The sequence below is a fragment of the Lutra lutra genome, chromosome 9 (genome assembly GCF_902655055.1).
Source record: "Lutra lutra chromosome 9, mLutLut1.2, whole genome shotgun sequence".
Classification (NCBI taxonomy): Eukaryota; Metazoa; Chordata; class Mammalia; order Carnivora; family Mustelidae; genus Lutra; species Lutra lutra.
The window spans coordinates 8004167-8021778 of record NC_062286.1 but is presented as its reverse complement, the minus strand read 5'-3'; the positions used below and the strand labels follow the sequence as shown (position 1 = coordinate 8021778).

General features: G+C 34.7%; 1 protein-coding gene across 9 annotated transcripts in view; it reads left to right on the top strand.

The window, feature by feature from the left end:
- The window catches only part of ROCK2 (Rho associated coiled-coil containing protein kinase 2), a 144888-nt gene that overhangs the window by 50626 nt on the left and 76650 nt on the right, over positions 1-17612 (top strand). For all 9 annotated transcript variants that reach the window (XR_007129885.1, XR_007129884.1, XM_047744072.1 and 6 more), the window contains exons 2-3: positions 10255-10336; positions 11306-11406. Coding sequence is in view for 7 of the 9 variants with exons in the window: in XM_047744072.1 (XP_047600028.1) it covers positions 10255-10336; positions 11306-11406 (183 nt within the window). In the remaining 2 variants the exon portion in view is untranslated. The remainder of the gene's footprint in view (positions 1-10254; positions 10337-11305; positions 11407-17612) is intronic.

The window sequence follows — 17612 nt, the reverse complement described above, 5'->3', positions numbered from 1 at the left end:
AAGAATATGTATAAGAAACATTTTTTTTTCCACCTGGAAGATGTGATATGGAGTATAACGTTTTATGATTCCACCTTACCCCTCCTGTCCCAGCACTTCAAACACAAATAAGTATTTAAAAGTGGAGGATAAGTTGCTATAATAGAAAGCCTTGATTGAAATTTTGCAAACTTGAGGACAAGTTTCTTACTCATTTTTATCTCATGGTGTAATCAACACCTAAGTCAGGATGAGGGGGTTCTTGAGTATTGGTAAAATTCATCAGCCCCACACCCTTTATCATGTTTTTCATGATGTTTCTACTACTTTTCTGTATAAAATTTTAAACAGAGTTTTAAGGAAATCACATTTGCTTTTTAGTTACCTAATTTATATTTGAACATCATTAATTAGTAAGAAATGGGATATATTAAATATATTTCTGTTGGGAACTTTAATTACAGTTTTGTTCTCAAAGGAGCTCAGTATCCTTCATATGGCCAATTTAGTTAAATGTGATAATAGACACAAAAATGTAAAATACTTAGCAATAGATTTAGCAAGAAATATAAATAGAATATATATAAATAACACTTTACTGGAGGAAATAGAAAATTTAAGTTGATGGAGAGGCCTACCTTGCTTCTTGGATGGGAAGTCCGTTCTTCCCAAATTAATCTGTTAATCCCTGTAAAAATTCCAATTCAAAAATGAAACAAGATGGGATCGGGAGGGACACAAACCATAAGTGACTCTTAATCTCACAAAACAAACTGAGGGTTGCTGGGGGGAGGGGGGTTGGGAGAGGGGGACGGGGTTATGGACGTTGGGGAGGGTATGTGCTATGGTGAGTGCTGTGAAGTGTGTAAACCTGGCGATTCACAGGCCTGTACCCTTGGGGATAAAAATACATTATATGTTTATAAAAAAATAAAAAAATAATTCCAATTCAAGTTTTGGGCAGAAGCAACATTTATTTGAATTCCAGAGAGCTTTCAAGGAGAATAAGACCATATGATTTGTAGGAGGTGGAGAACAGTAAAAAGTTTTGGAATTTAAAATAGGATATGTTTTCAGTAGCGATATGGAGAGCTATAGATAATAAGTTTTCTGAAGTCTGAATTTATTAAAGTGTGTTCTGTAGTACCTTATATCTTGAACATTTAGATTTTACTATGAGTTACAAAATGTACTACAGAAAACATTAGAATTTAGGGGAAGAAAAAATAACCGTGTAACTCCGTCTTGGTACCATATTCTTTATATTCACTTTGCTGTATTTCATTCAAAAATTTTCATATGCATAGTCCCATAAGTAGAATTATCATACATTCAATTTTATATTTTGTGCTTTTCTTTTAACATTAATATTTAAAAAAATTTATTCATCTGTCAGAGAGAGAGCGAGCGAGCGAGAGCGTGCACAAGCGGGGGCACAGCAGGCAGAGGGAGAAGCAGGACCCCTGCCCCAGGACACCGGGATCATGACCTGAGCCAAAGGCAGACACTTAACCAGCTAAGCCACCCAGGCGTCCCTTTACATTAATATTTTGTTTTACTTTTTATATAGTCTTTATAGCCATCATTTTTAATGATTGCCTAGTATAGCTGTAACAAGCCTTAGTAAAATTATAGTTTTTCTTTTCCAGATTTTTCCGTTGCTTTGAATTTCTCGCTATTAGAAATAATATTGTTCCTAACACTTACGTGTTGTAGGTAATCTTTTCCAGATTTTAAGTGGCTGAAATAAAATTTCAAGCTGTATAAAGTTGAAATAAGATTGAAAACTACTTGGGAATAAAAAGAGTTTGTTAAATTGATTACCATATATGTGCATTCATAACAAAAATAGATACAGTGACTAGTACTTTTCGGACTTAACCCTTGTTTCATTTGGCTTCATAAACAATGCTTGGTTGGTTGTCAGACTAGCCCTGTGGTTTAAATATTGTCTTATACGGATGTTGAAAATGAACCTTTAAGAATTAAAAGAGTTATGGCATTAAGTTAGTAATGAAACTGTTCTTGGTTCCACCTGTTAGAATCAAAGATGTGCTGATAGGGGCGCCTGCGTGGCTCAAGTGGTTAAGCGTACTGCCTTCAGCTCAGGTCATGATCCCGCAATTCCCAGGATCAAGTCCGGTATACTAGCTCCGAGGAGAGTCTGCTTCTCCCTCTGACCTTCTCCCCTCTCATGCTCTCTTCTTACTCTCTCTTTCTCTCAAATAAATAAATAAAATCTTAAAAAAAAAAAAAAAGATGTGCTGATAGGTTTAGATGTTAGAGTCAAATATAAAACACTTTTAAGTCTGCATCTTTTGAATTATGTAATCCCTATATGCAAAGTATGTATTTATGTGGTATTGAAAATAGTGGAAATAATAACAACAACTAACCTTCATTGAGTGGTTGCTTGATCATATGGATAGGGTCTGCGTGGGGATGAAACTGAAATTTTAACTTCCCAACTTGTGGAAATGATCTTCTGTATTTAGGTTCTTGGTGGGTGGAAATCATATGGGTAAACTTCTAGTTATGAAATGAAAGAGATGATTCTGTTGGTTTAATTACCTAAACAACTGGCCGGAAACAGGTTTGGAGGACTGTTCTTTTTCTCTGACTGTAAATGTGACCAAGTTGTTTTACCTTTTAGTAAGCAAAGTACTAGTTAACAAAACTTTATGTTTTACTTTCAAAATTTGAAGAATGCTGGAATAGCTCTATTGTTAGAGTGGCTTGTCTCTCTTCCTCTCTGTCTAGACATAAATCCACAAAGATATAATAAATGTTGCTTTGTGTTGTTGGCCACTATCATCTCCAATGTCCCTATTTACTATTATTACTATTGGTAGTAGTATTAATATTTTCTTTGTGTAATTGTTACCTTGAATGAGCAGGAGTTTTTTGGGGATGGGGGAAGGAGAGTCCCAAAGTCTATATATGATACTTAATTTTATGAGTTATAGATATGCAAAATATTTTTAAAGTCTGGTTTGTTTACAGTCAGTATTAGAATAGCAACTCTGATTTTATCTGCTAGTAGTTTTTCAGCCGAATCCCAGTATTAAGTAGGAATAGGATTCAGCCAGATGACATATTAACTATTCTGATAATTTTATAATGGGGAGGTAAGTTACTGATTTTCTCTTTTATTCTACAGGGAGCAGTAAAATACTGTATATGCCTTGAGGAGGAGAACCTTGTTTTTAAAAGAAAAGATAACAATTATTGATTTATAAACCAAAATATAGTTATAAAATTTGATGTTAATTTTATTCATGTGTTTCTGAACAATATACTACATATAATGAATATTACTTTGATTCATATCTTCCCATTGACTTAATATTTTTAGCAGGAAAAATTTAGAATCTAGGTAAAATTTAAAAATACTAATAATTACTTGAAGCAGCATTAAACCCAATCCCAACCCTATTTTCTAACTGCAACTCTGAGAAATTAAGTTCTCCAAGCTTAATTTCTTCAGTTAAAAAAATGATGTTAATAACACCTACTTCTACAGTCAATGTGGCAAATTCAGTGAATTACATGAGGTGATATATAGAAGGTGTTTGACACAGTGTCTGTTATGCCGGCTGTCTGTATTATTATCAACATAGGGCACTCTGACCGTTGGTACTGTTATTAACTCTATACTTAATTTTTTTACTAATTGTTTTTTAAAACTTTAATGAAATCAATTATGTGATTCTTTGCACATTCTTTTCAAAATTAAAGTATGTTGTAGTTCGTGAGTGTCTCATAGAGATTTCAGTCTTTTAGCACTAGGACTGGGGCCAGGCTGAGGCCTGTGAGGCACTCGCCATAGGCACAAAACTTAAGGGGGTGCCAAAACCCCAGCATAATCAAGATAAACAATATTTTATCACAATACTTAGTAAATGCAGAAAACCATGATGAACAAAATATAAAAATCAAAATATTAAATAAAGGTAGGAACTGGGAGAATGCTGTGCCAAGAGCTCTTTACCTGGCTTCCAGGATAACACAAATCTTGATTTTTTTTCTTTCTTTACTGATTCCTTCTTAGTACTCTGTTCTTCTCAATCTCTTAATATTGGTATATCCCAGGACTCAGTTCCTTGATCCTTTTTCACTTGTCTGTCCTCACTCCTTTAGTGATCTTACTCAGTTTTATAGCTTCAAGTATTACCATTTGCTGACAACTCATAATTTTATACAATTTTCAGCTATGAGTTATGTTGTGCTGCATTTAACAATTGGAATTCCTAGAATTGTGTCTCCATCGTTTTTCCTTACCACTTCAGGCAATCCAGGTTGGTGAAGTCTTTCCAGACTTTTTCCTTTTTTGGGAGGTGAAGGAGAGGAATACGTTTTTTTTGGACATTTTAAAAACAGATATTTAGAAGCAATATATTGTGAAAGTGAAAACAAGTCCAGTACTTCATTCTTTCTTGACAATTAAAATTTAAAAGGCTCTTCATTCAGGAAAAGTTAGGAAAATAGGAAATTACATATGTATTTTCCACCATGATAGTTATAATGGGAGAAGTTGGGTGTTGGCTTGTACCCATTTATTCTGGCAGACAGTACTATAATGCACTGTTTGCCTTCCTCTGATGCTAACTGTTCACATATAGACAACCACAGTCCAGTATTGGAGCTGATTCACGTTTATCAGCCAGTAGTATTAGAGATGTAACTGGGTAAGTTCTGGGAGCTTAGCTTGAAGACTTGATTGACATCTATATCTGACATACCTAGTTAGGCAGTTTTGTATAAAACTTGGGCTTTTTCAGTCTCTTTTAGGGGCTGGGATTTTTATCTCAGCTAGTGTTTTCCCAGTGATCAGTCTGGTTTTGGCCCTTTTACCACATTTTGACCCTTTTAATTCTCAGTCATTGGTTTTACTATTCCCTGCCCTGAAATCCTCTAGATGTTTGTGCCTTTGGTTCCTATTCATTATTTAGCATTTTTCTCTCTGGTCCTTGAATATTTTGTGGCGCTGGTGTTTTGTTTTGTAATAGCACTTTTAAATGTTCTCTTTAAAAAAACTTTTACGGGCACCTGGGTGGCTCAGTGGTTTAAGCTTCTGCCTTCGGCTCAGGTCATGATCTCGGGGTTCTGGGATCGAGTCCTGCATCGGGCTCTCTACTCAGCGGGGAGCCTGCTTCCCTCTCTCTCTCTGCCTGCCTCTGCCTACTTATGTTCTCTCTCTGTCAAATGGATAAATTCTTTAAAATAAATAAATGAATGAATGAATGAATGAATGAATGTTCTCTTTAAAAAAACTTTTACGGGCACCTGGGTGGCTCAGTCTGTTAAGCATCTGACTCTTGATTTCAACTCAGGTCATGATCTCAGGGTTGTGAGATCCGAGCCCGGTGTTGGGCTCTATGCTGGGCATGAAGCCTACTTAGGATTCTCTCTCTCTCCCTCTCTCCCTTCCCCCAATTGATGCCCCCCCCAAAAAACAAACCAAAGCAAAACTCTTAAATGTTATCCTATGATTTCTATGCTTTTGGAAGTGATGAAAGGGACAAATAGTGTTAATTTTCTTAATTGCTTTAAAGTTTTGGTAGTTTGGAATTCTTTTTAAAATTTCTTTATCTCAGCTAGTAGCACTTTTTAAGAAGAGAATCAGAGTTGAAATCACAGATGCTGAAAAAAAAATCTTACTACCTAAGGTTTATGTAAAACTACATAACAAGGAAGGTCATAGACATAGATAGGCTTTCATTTATTTCCTGAGCTAACCCAGGCACTGGATCTCAGTATTAATTTCTGTACTGAAAATACTGGTATCTTAAAAAAAATAATTTGTTTCTTAATAAGTGATACTAAGTAGGATACATTTCAAATGTGAAATATATAAATATATAAATATAAATATATATTATATATATATTTTATATAAATATAAAACCTCATGTGTAAATGTAAGTTTTTAAGTATATATTACCCCCTACATTTTCTTCGAATATAAATTTTTAGCAGATTAAAGTATAGTATCATTCAGAAATACTATATAAAAATAAAACAATGTACAAATGAGGTATTTGATCTTTAAAAAATGGCTTAAAAAACAAAATGAAATTATTGATGAGTTGAATACTTGCTGTAATGTTAGAACTGCTGAGAAAGCTCTCTGACTCTACACTGGTGGGGGATGTTATAGGAAAAATGTATAAACTATTTCAGGATTTTCTTCTCGACTGTTTAATCTTTATATAATCCCATCTTTTTATGATAACTTGTGGAGAGGATGTGGGGTAAGCGAGGATTTAATCATTTTACTAATGTGAAGCTAGTTCTTTTTTCCAAAGGATTTTTTTCTTCATAATGTGTAGATGGAGATTTTAATGTAGTTACTTTTAACATATCTGTATGAAGTGTTGATATTCCATTTGAAAAGTCTCTGAACGAGAGGAAGATCCTTATTCTTGTAGTAGACGCTTTTGCCTCGTCAATTAAAATTTTTCTTCTTGTGGAGGTTAATGGAGGTATAGAAAAAGGCTTTCCAAATAAATGTACCTTTCTTTGATTTAAAGTCATTAATTATATATATAATCTAAAAATATAAGTCATTCAGATTTTACATTTTAAACTTACTAAAATAGCAAAATTATACCAAAGAGATACAGCAATAATTTGGTACTTAATAGCCTACTGTGCTAAAATGCTGGAGTCCTTAGAAAGCAGTTCAACTGCCCTAGAGAGGGGAATTTTGGGTATGAGTGAGATCTCAAAGTGTGAAAGTTACATTCTTAACTTCACTAGAGATTGGATATTTATTACTATTTTTTTTAGTGTTTTTTTTTTTCTTTGTTTGAGAATCAAGATTGCATTTCTGATTTTCCCCCTTATAAGATCCCTAAAAGGTATCTTTATTGCTGTTTTATTTTTTGTAATCCTTCAGCTTTTTAAGCTCCCTATTTTCTCTTCCAGGCTCTGGTCAGTGTTAGTCTGGTTGTTGAGACTAGGAGGGATGAGTTATATATATTGGACCTTTAGTGTTGGGTAGTATTTGATATGTCATTTCCTAGTAGCATGACCTTGGAAAAGTCAAAGTCTCTTAAGTCTTAATTTATTTTTAGAATGAAGAATATTTCTTCATGCCCTCTTCAGAGTTACTTGGAGATGAAACATTGTATGCAATAATGTTTTAGAAATACTGTTACATTCACAAGCGTGTCCTTTGAATAAAGACTTTTTTCTTACTATTTTTTTCACCCCCAGCAAATTATATGTAGGTACTTTTTCTTATTTTGATTATAAATTTAATGTGGGCTTATTGTAGAAAGTATGAAAAATATAGGAAACTTTAAAAAATAGAAATCTGAATAATGCATCATCCCATTTTTATGTTTTTTTTTTTAATTTTTTTATTTTTTCAGCATAACAGTATTCATTATTTTTGCACCACACCCAGTGCTCCATGCAATCCGTGCCCTCTACAATACCTACCACCTGGTGCCCCCAACCTCCCACCCCCCACCCCTTCCCATTTTTATGTTTTTAAGGGAAATTTAGTTTTGAGGCTGAGTTCCCTGAGGGGAAGAATACTTAGCGTCATATTTATTGTTGGATTTTTAAAAAAGATTTTATTTATTTATTTGACACAGAGAGAGATCACAATGTAGGCAGAGAGGCAGGCAGAGAGAGAGGGGGGAAGCAGGCTCCCTGCTGAGCAGAGAGCCTGATGCGGGGGTTCGATCCCAGGGCCCCGAGATCATGACCTGAGCCAAAGGCAGAGGCTTAACCAACTGAACCATTTCGATGCCCCTATTGTTGGATTTTTCTGTTCTTTGTGTGCATTAGGCAAAAAAATAATGCTTGTCGAGTGAATGGGAATTTTCTTATGTGAGTGAATTTTTTTTATGATGTAAATTTTAGGTGTATAGCTTTATAATTTGACATCTGTATACACTACAAAGTGATCACCACAAGTCTAGGTACCATTCATCACCATAGACTTGGCTCCCTTTACCACTTTTGTTCACCCCCCAAGCCTCTTCCCTTCTGGTAACCACTAGTCTGCTCTCTGTATCTGCAAGTTTGTTTTTGTTCTATTTTGTTCATTTGTTCATTTTTTTTTAAGATTCCATATGTAAGTGGAATCATAGGGCATTTGTCTTTCTCCATCTGACTTATTTCACTTAGTATAATACCCTCAAAGCCCATCCATGTTATTGCAAACGGCAAAATTTCATTCATTTTTATCGCTGAGTAGTATTTATTGTATATATACTATCTTTTTTATCCATACACCTGTTGGTGGCCACTTGGTTGTTTCTGTATCTTGTCTATTGCAGATAATGGTGCAGTTAGCTTAGGGTGCATGTGTCTTTTTAGATAGGTGTTTTCATATTCTTCACATCAGTACCCAGAAGTGGAATATCTGTTTCACATTGTAGTTGTTAATTTTTTGAGGAATCTCCATATTGTTTTCCATTGTGGCTCTGCCAAATTACAATCCCATCAGAAGTGTGAGAGGGTTCCTTTTTCACCACATCCTCTCCAACATGTTATTTCTTGTCTTTGATAATAGCTATTCTAATAGGTATTAGGTGATGTCTCATTATGGTTATGATTTGCATTTCCCTAATTATTAGTGATGTTCATCTTTTCATGTACCTGTTGGCCATCTGTATGTCTTCTTTGGAGAAATGTTTCTTCAGATCCTCTACCCATTTTTTAAATCAGGTTTTTTGTTTTTTTGTTGTTGAGTTATATGATTTCTTTAATTATTTTAGGATAATAACCCCTTATTAGATATGTGGTTGGCTGACCTTCTCCCATTCAGTAGGTTTTCTTTGCTGTGTAGAAGCTTTTTGGTTTGCTGTAGTCCCATTTGTTTATTTTTGTTTTTCATTCCTTGCCTATGGAGTTAGATACACAAAGATGTTACTAAGACCTATGTTAAGAAGCTTACCACCTGTGTTTTCTTCTAGGAATTTTATGGTTTTCAGGTCTTACATTCAAGTCTTTAATGCATTTTGAGGTAATTTTTGTGTATGGTGTAAGATAGTGGTCTAGTTTCATTACTTTGCATGTAGTTACCCTGTTTTCCCAACACCGCTTATTGAAGAGACTGTCCTTTCTCCATTATAGGTTCTTCCTTCTTTGTCAGAGATTAAGTATCCATATATGTGTTAGAACTATTTCTTGGGCTTTCAATCTGTTCTGTTGCTGTGTGTGTCTGTTTTTGTACCAATACCATACTGTTTTGATTACTATAGCTTTGTAGTATAGTTTGAAATCTGGGTGCATGATGTCTCCAGCTTTGTTCTTCTTTCTCAAGATTGCTTTGCCTCTTTGGTACCTTTTGTGGTTCCATATAATTTTACAGTTATTTGTTATAGTTCTCTGAAATATGCCATTGGAATTTTGATAGGTATTCCTTTGAATCTGCAGATTGGTTGGCTGGTATGAACATTTTAACAATGTTAACTCTTAATCCTTAAGTAGAGAATATCTTTCCATTTATTTGTTTCTTCAGTTTCTTTCATGACTGTCTTAGAGTTTCCAGTGTGCAGGTCTTTCATCTTAGTTAAATTTATTCCAAGGCATTTTTTCTTTTTGATGCATTGTAAATGCGATTATTTTCTTTAGTCTGTATTCGTTAAAGTCAGAAGCTTGGTGAAATTTTCCTGGACATTTGAAGAGAGAGAGGAAGACATCTGACTAGCAAAAATAATAGAGGATATATATTTTCTTTTTAAGATTTTATATTTAAGTAATCTTTACACCCTGTGTGGGGAGCAAACCCATAACCCTGAGATCAGGAGTCATATATTCTACCAACTGAGCCAGCCAGGCACCCCAGGGGATGCATATTTTAAAATGTCATTTTTCTAGGGGCACGTGGGTAACTTAGTTTTTGGTTAAGCATTCTTGACTTCTGATTTTGGCTCAGGTCATGATCTCAGGTTGTGAGATTGAGCTTGGCCTCTGACTCCATGCTGGGTGTGAAGCCTGCTTAAGATTCTCTGTCCCTCTTCTACTGCCCCTTCCCACCTCTCCAAATAAATAGACAAACAAAGACCTACATAACACAAATGACATTTTTCTATTGGCTAAAATAACAAATGAAAACATGATAGGATCATTCATAATATTTTCTAGCAGAAGTTAGCAAAAAATTAGGGCTGTTAGATACAGAGCCACTGAGCAATTTCATATCAAAATGGATTGATAGCAAGAATAGCTTATAACAAAATTTTAAGACTTTTTTGAATATTTAGAAATTGTAACAACTTTCTTTTTCCTTTTCTACTTTCTCTTAAACAGGATGGCTTAAATTCCTTGGTCCTTGATTTGGATTTTCCTGCCTTGAGGAAAAACAAGAATATAGATAATTTTTTAAATAGATGTGAGTAAACTTTATATTTGATCCTATCACTATACTTTTGATGAGATTTATATTACAGTTTATAATTTGTTAACCTTAAATACTTTTTAGTTTGCTATTTGGTTTGTTTTTAAATTACAAGGATTTTTTATTTTCAAAGCAAAACTGCAGAACTAGTTGCAGTTTGTAAAGTAGGTAAAGTTCAAGATTTTGTATAAATTATTAAGACTAATGATTTCAGGATAGGATATTTATGGCAGTTCAAAGAGCACTTTTAAATTAACAGTATTAAGACTTAGGTTTACATTACCCAGGAGACTTAATGAGCTTTATGTTTGTATAAATGTAGACATTTCAGTCTAGCTAATGAAAGATAATGTGATAACAATTATTGTTGTATATGCAGTAACTTAATATTTGCCAGTATTGATGTTGCAGTGAAGGTGTAAATGAAGTCAAATTCTAAGGATAGATTCTCAAAAATAATTCAGTATTTAGTAAGCAACACAGTGAGCTTTTTAAGTTGGAATTGTCAGAGACTGGACTGTTTTCATAATTAAATAATCTTGACTAGTTACCATATCTATCATATGTGATTACTACCTTTCAAAGAAGTAGGCTCCTGAAATTTATTACTAAGATTAGCCTTGCAGGTAATGTCATAGCAGCTCTTTGCCATGATTCACAATGCGCTCTAGGACTGTGTGGGTCATCACTGTTTAGCTGTCATCTTGTCAAGCAACAGAGTCAGAAATGAAATAGCTTCACTGCTGCTTTTTGGTAGTTAGTAATGTTTGTTTTGTATGTGTTAATAAACTGTAGAGTTTTGGTTCTTTGATGTAAAGTTAGTATGTATCTTACATTTTAAATTAACAGATTAACTGACAGATTTAGCTAAAAACTGAATACAGTTTCTTGAACTAAAAATCTGCTTACAAATATAGTAATTATTTAAAAGTATTGCTTATAAATTTGATCTTTTAATTACAGATGAGAAAATTGTGAAGAAAATCAGAGGGCTACAGATGAAGGCCGAAGACTATGATGTTGTGAAAGTTATTGGAAGGGGGGCTTTTGGTGAAGTGCAGCTGGTAAGAATGTGTTGTCCTGTTCTGTTATTTTATTTTTAAAGCGGGGTTTTGTGCGATATCAGTAGCCTCTGAGTAGATCTTATTTTTATGCCCGGCCATGCCAGAATTAGTTTTGTGAGCTCGGTCAAGTTATTCCATCTCAGAGAACCTGAGTGTCTTCATCTGTAAAAGGAGGCACTGGTAATCGGTAAACCCCGGGTCTCTTCCAGCTCTGAAACCCTGAGATTTAGAATACGCTAGGCCAGCTTGATTTCACACATTACCTACTACAAGTTAATATTGCACAAGAACTGTTGTGTTTTTATTTAATATGTTAAGACTAATAACATTTTTCTTTATTAGCTGAGATTTATTTAGATATATTAGAAACCCAGCAAAGACATTTTTTAAAAAGATTTTTTCTATTTGACAGAGAGAGAGAGAGTGACAGTGAGAGAGGGGACACAAGCAGGGGGAGTGGGAGAGGGAGAAGCAGTCTCCCTGCAGAGCAGGGCGCCCATGCGGTGCTTGATCCCAGGACCCTAATCTGAGTCAAAGGCAAACACTTAATGACTGAGCCACCCGACAAGGTGCCCCAACAAAGACATTTTAATATGAAATTTATCTTTGCAGGCAAAAGTGGTACCAACCGGAAATATTATAAATGTTTGTAATCATTATTGCACTTACATATTAATTAGGAACTGTAATGATATTCCTGTTTTCATCACTTGAGTATGAAACTCCGCTTTTTTATGCTTACAAATTATTGTCTTTGGCCAAATTATGGGGTCAGATTCTGTTTTTCACTCCAACAGTGTTCTACTCTATTTGATGGAGCTTGAGAAAAGGACTGCTCACTGTGTGTCAGCACGGCTTCTCTGGGAACAAGTCATGACAGACTAACTTTATCTTTGTCATCTCTTTCATTTCTTCTTTCTTTAATAGGTTTATTGAACTTGTAGATCAGGGTAGTGTAATAGGTGTGATATACATCTGTTAGATGTTTGAAAAAGTCTGTTAGGGGCGTCTGGGTGGCTCAGTGGGTTAAAGCCTCTGCCTTTGGGTTATTAGGTCATGATCCCAGGGTCCTGGGATCCAGCCCCGCAGGGAGCCTGCTTCCCTCCCTCTCTCTCTGCCTGCCTCTCTGCCTACTTGTGATCTCTGTCTGTCAAATAAATAAACAAAATCTTAAAAAAAAAAAAAAGAAAAAGTCTGATACACTTAAGAGGATATGGAAATATGCCAATGAATAAGGAGATGAGTTAGGCAGCATTATAACTAATAGCTGTTTCTAAGGAGGCTGAGGAAGGCATAAGTGGTGCCTTGGACAGAGATCCCCAGGGATCTGTTTGTTCTCTCTCCTTCTCTTCAGGGTTTTATTAATGAGGCATTTATTGTATGGAGGCAATGGTGACATGCTGAATAATTTTACTAATGAGTTAAAGCTGAAGTATGAGAATGTTTTCAGATGAGAAGCCAAAATCTGGAAGTTGGGAAGGTCATTGGCCAGATAGAAGAAGTAAAATTTAACCAGAATAAAAACCTGTTCTTGGATGTGAAGAACTCAAGGAGTAGATTCCTTAACAGTAATTATGAATCAAAGAACAATTTTCCTTGAATGTAAACCAAACAAGAATCATGATGTGGCTGCCCAAAATACTAAAGAAAGATTGGATTGTTTTGATACAGTTTTTTTCTATTTTGAGATGATTGGGCCATGCTGCGTCATTTATTCATTCTAGATGCTCTGTTACCCTGTTTTAAAGGGCACATTTAGATAGAGATACTCATTTAGATAGAGAGTACTCAAGGGATGAAATGCTCAGGGACTTGCAACAATGCCATTTGAGGTGTGGTGGAGGGAATTGAGAAGTTAACACGGAGATTTGAGGAGTGGGCTGCCTTTGAAAGTAATGCGGTTTTTGTTTGTTTTGTTTTTAGTCAGTGAAAGTGGTGAAGTTTTGGCTGTTAGAATTCCCATGGGGCAAGGGTCAGAGATTAGATTTTGAGTTATGGGAGGTCTTGTAAGATAGGGAAAATATAAAGTAATTGAATCCTACTTCTGCCCTGGTCTAACTCAAAGAGTTATTTATTAAAAAATAAATAAGCCTAGTTATAGTGTTCCCCAAGTGTTCACCACTGTTACTATAGCCTATTTGATATAAAGATTCATACTATAAGTATGTAGAATAAATACATTGTTTCTTCATACTGAGGATTCAGTGTAGATAAAGAAGAAAGACTAGAATTTGGAGTTCTGTTTTTGGAAGGAAATATGACAGATCCTGACTTGTCATTTTTTTATGGCAATGTGGTCAATTGCTCTGTTTTAGGTGAATTTGACTATTCAACTTCAGTACATTCAAGAAAGGAAAAGAAAAGGCTTCTGTTATTGTTAATTTTCCACTCTGAATTTTATTTTGTCCATAAAACATGCAGAAACAAAGTGACATGTTTTTAGAAATGAAAAATATTTTAACATTGCTTTAGTCTGAGGACCTGACACAGGAACTTGGGGCGCGTGTGTTTTGGCTTTACCTCTTGGTTCTGTTGGTGGCAACTTTTTTTTTTAGGGAATAAAACACTATATATATATTTTTTAATTTTTAAAAAAATTTTTATTGACATATAAGGTATTATTTGCCCCAGGGGTACAGGTCTGTGAATCATCAGGCTTACACATTTCATAGCACTCTTGGTGGGACTTTTTAAAAGAAGGATGAGATTAAAAAGGAAAAGTCCCGAGTTGTTCCATAGTCTTTTAAAGTTGCTTTGTATGTTGTAGATAAATTGGTTTGACAGATCTGTAGGCAGTGTTCCACATTTGGCACATCCTTATGATTATGTTTTTCTAGTCATCTGAAGAAAGTTTTTACATAGGTGCAGATTTGTCTTTCCTTGTGAAATACTTTTTTGGTCAGGTTAAAAATACATTACCACAGAGGGCCCCACCAGTCAGTTTCTTTTTTCTTTTTAAAGATTGTATTTATTTGACCAAGAGAGACAGAGAGTTAACACAAGCAGGGAGAGTGGGAGAGGGAGAAGCAGGCTTCCTGCTGAGCAGGGAGATTGATACAGGGCTCAGTCCCGGGACCCTGGGATCGTGACCTGAGCCAAAGGCAGACGTTTAACAACTGAGCCACCCAGGTGCCCTCAGTAGCCGGTTTCTAAAAGAAAATTCTTGTTGTGAAAGTAACTTTACTATGTCACAGCAGCTATACCACAGTGTTTAGAGCTAGAGTCAGACTACCTGCAGTTGGATTCTAACTCTCTGAGGAGCTGTCAGTGCAGACAAGTTACTTAATCACTCTGTGCCTCAGTTTCTTATCTGTTAAATGAAGATAACAATAACAATTATACCCCATAGAATTACTGGGAGAGTTAAATGTAATTAAATTTGGAACAGTTCCTGAAATACAGTAAGTGCTTAGTAAATGTTAGCAGTTCATTTTCACACATAAAATGGTTCATTTATCCATCCATCAATGAATATTTAATTAGGATCTGTTACATTTCAGGGGCTGTGCTAGCCTCTTAAAGATAAAATAGCATAGCTTCGATTTTTCTGCAAGTGATAGTTTTGTGGAGGAGTTTTACTTTAAACAAGTAAAGTATTTTTCAAATCATGACAAATACTGTGAAGGAAAAGATCTGGATGCTGTGAGAGAAAAATGGAGGGTTGTGCTCAATTCAGGTGTGGATGTTAGGAAAGCCTCACTGTAAGAAAATGACATTGGAGTCATGATGTATAGGAGGAGTTAGTTACATGTTAGTCACAGTATTCCTTTGGTTAATTGATTAGCAAATGTTTGTTCAAGAAGAAATAGCATGGGAAAATGTCAGAAGTTAGGAAAGTGCCAAGTCGTTACATTTATTTGGGTGTAGATTTCCTCACCTGAAAAAGGCATTTTCTTACAGATTGAAAAGTTTTATAATTCAAGGAGGGCAAAATTGTTTGGCTTATTGTCCTTTTTTCCTATCTACAGAGGTGATGTACATTTATGTTTTTATATCATGAAAAGTCTGTGACATGGATGATTTTATCTGATATCACTTTTGTTTTTGGATTATACTTTCTGGATTATTTATCACATCTCATTTTTATGGAAAATAATATTATTTAGTATAGTATATTGATTAAGAGCAGTACTTTGGAAGAATAGTCAAAATCAGCTACTTCTGTTTTCATTCTACTCTTTATAGGTTTCTTGTCATCAAAACTTTAATTTCCTTATCTTGGAGTAGCTTTAATAATAGAATTTAAGATTTTTTGTGAGGATTAAATTGGACTATGCTTGTGTGGTACTTACTGGGATCTGGCACATTATAGATACTAAGTAAATATTATCTGTTGTTACTCTTGTCAGTTTCTGTGCATTTTTGAATTTAAATGTTTTAAATAAATTATCATAAGTCTCGCTCTGACTTTTATATATACGTATTGGTTTGCTAGAGCCACCATAACAAAATACCACCCCTGTGGCTTAACTAACAGAAATTTATTTTCTCATAGTTCTGGAGGCTACAGTTTCAGCATCAAGGTGTTTGCAGGTTTCATTTCTCCTAAGGCCTCTCTCCTTGGCCTGTGGATGGCCACCTTCTGTTGTGTCCTGACATGGTCTCTCCTCTGTGCTTGTATGTGCCTGGTGTGTCACTCTGTGTGTCCTAATTGTCTGTTCTTAGAAGCACACCAGTTACCTAATAGCCTCGTGTTAACTTATTCACCCCCTTGATGTCCCTGTCTCCAAATAAAGTCACATTCTGAGGTACTGGAGGTTAGGGTTTTATAATGTAACAGGGGCCGGGGGTCGTGTACAGCATGTAACACGTAGTCATCCCGTAATAGTGTGTATGTATGTTGGGATGAACTTTTCAGTGAGATTACTTTTTTGAACAGATATGCATGCATACTTTGTTCATTTTTTTATGTTTGTTTATTTACTTACCTTGCACATAGTCTTTTCTTTGAAAAACAAAGTTACAAATTCTAGCCTTGCAAATGTCTTCTTAAGGCAGATATTTAGTCTTGATCTCTATTAATAGAATTTACATTGTTCTTCAGTATTCCTTTGGTTAATTGATTAGCAAATGTTTGTTTAATGTCTGGTACCATTATAAGCATTAACAGTGTATTGTATAGGTAAACTACTCAGACTAGATACCTACATTCATGGAGCTTTTATTTTGAGCTGCCTGCTATTAAAGTTTCAAAAAGAAATTGTGGTTTAGGTTCTAAAAATAGAGTTCTAAGTTAACTATCTAAAACGTAGTGCAGAATGTCTTAGAAATTACCTAATTATGATTCTTAGTTTGGGGGAGATGTATAAAAAAAAAAGGATTTCGTAGTTAATAGTGGAAATATTTTTAGCATTTTTGTTTTTGAAGTTATATCTTCTTATTTTGGAGTTTGGGGACCTTATCCTTAGTTGGTTTTGTGATGTTGCCTACTCTTTTTTTCTTAACAAGAGCGTTCATTAGGGGCACCTCGGTGGCTCAGTTAGGTGTCTAACTCTTAATCTCAGCTCAGGTCTTGTCAGAGTCATGAGTTCAAGCCCTGTGTTGGGCTTCATGCTGGGTGTGGAACCTACTTTAAAAAAAAAAAAAAGGAAGGAAGGAAAGAAAAGAAAAAAGTATTCATTACATTTCCTGGTGATTGTTTTATGTAAAACTAAAGAACTTAATATATGAATGCATTCTCACTCGTGGAGGTCTAAGTTGCTTAGAATTGGGTAGAATAAAGTTTGGAAATCTCCTTTTCTCATGTCTTTATTTCATTGTCAAGCATAAAGGTAACTAGCCTTTTGGTATCATTTTAGTACTTTGATAATTGGAAACATTTGGGAACTGTTAACAAAATTAAGGTCAAATTATTTTAAGTGGACATTTATATTTTATTGTAATTATTTTCTTTCTAGGAGTTACAAAAATTGTATCAATGCTGATTATTCTCCCTTAAAAATAAAAATTATTTTATTTATACAACAGATAAGTTCATAGTAGAATAAGAAAGTAAGCCATCATTATACTTTTTAAAATCCCTGATTGTCCCACTACTTTTATTACTTTGATGTATAGTTTTCTGACTTCTAAAGGTATGTGTAATGTATGAGTGTCTTCTGTGTATTAAAGGATCATATTATATAGTGGTTTTGTAATTTGTGGGTTTTTTATGTAACATTAAGTAATAACACACACTTTAGAGCAGTTACAATATTATAGGCAGG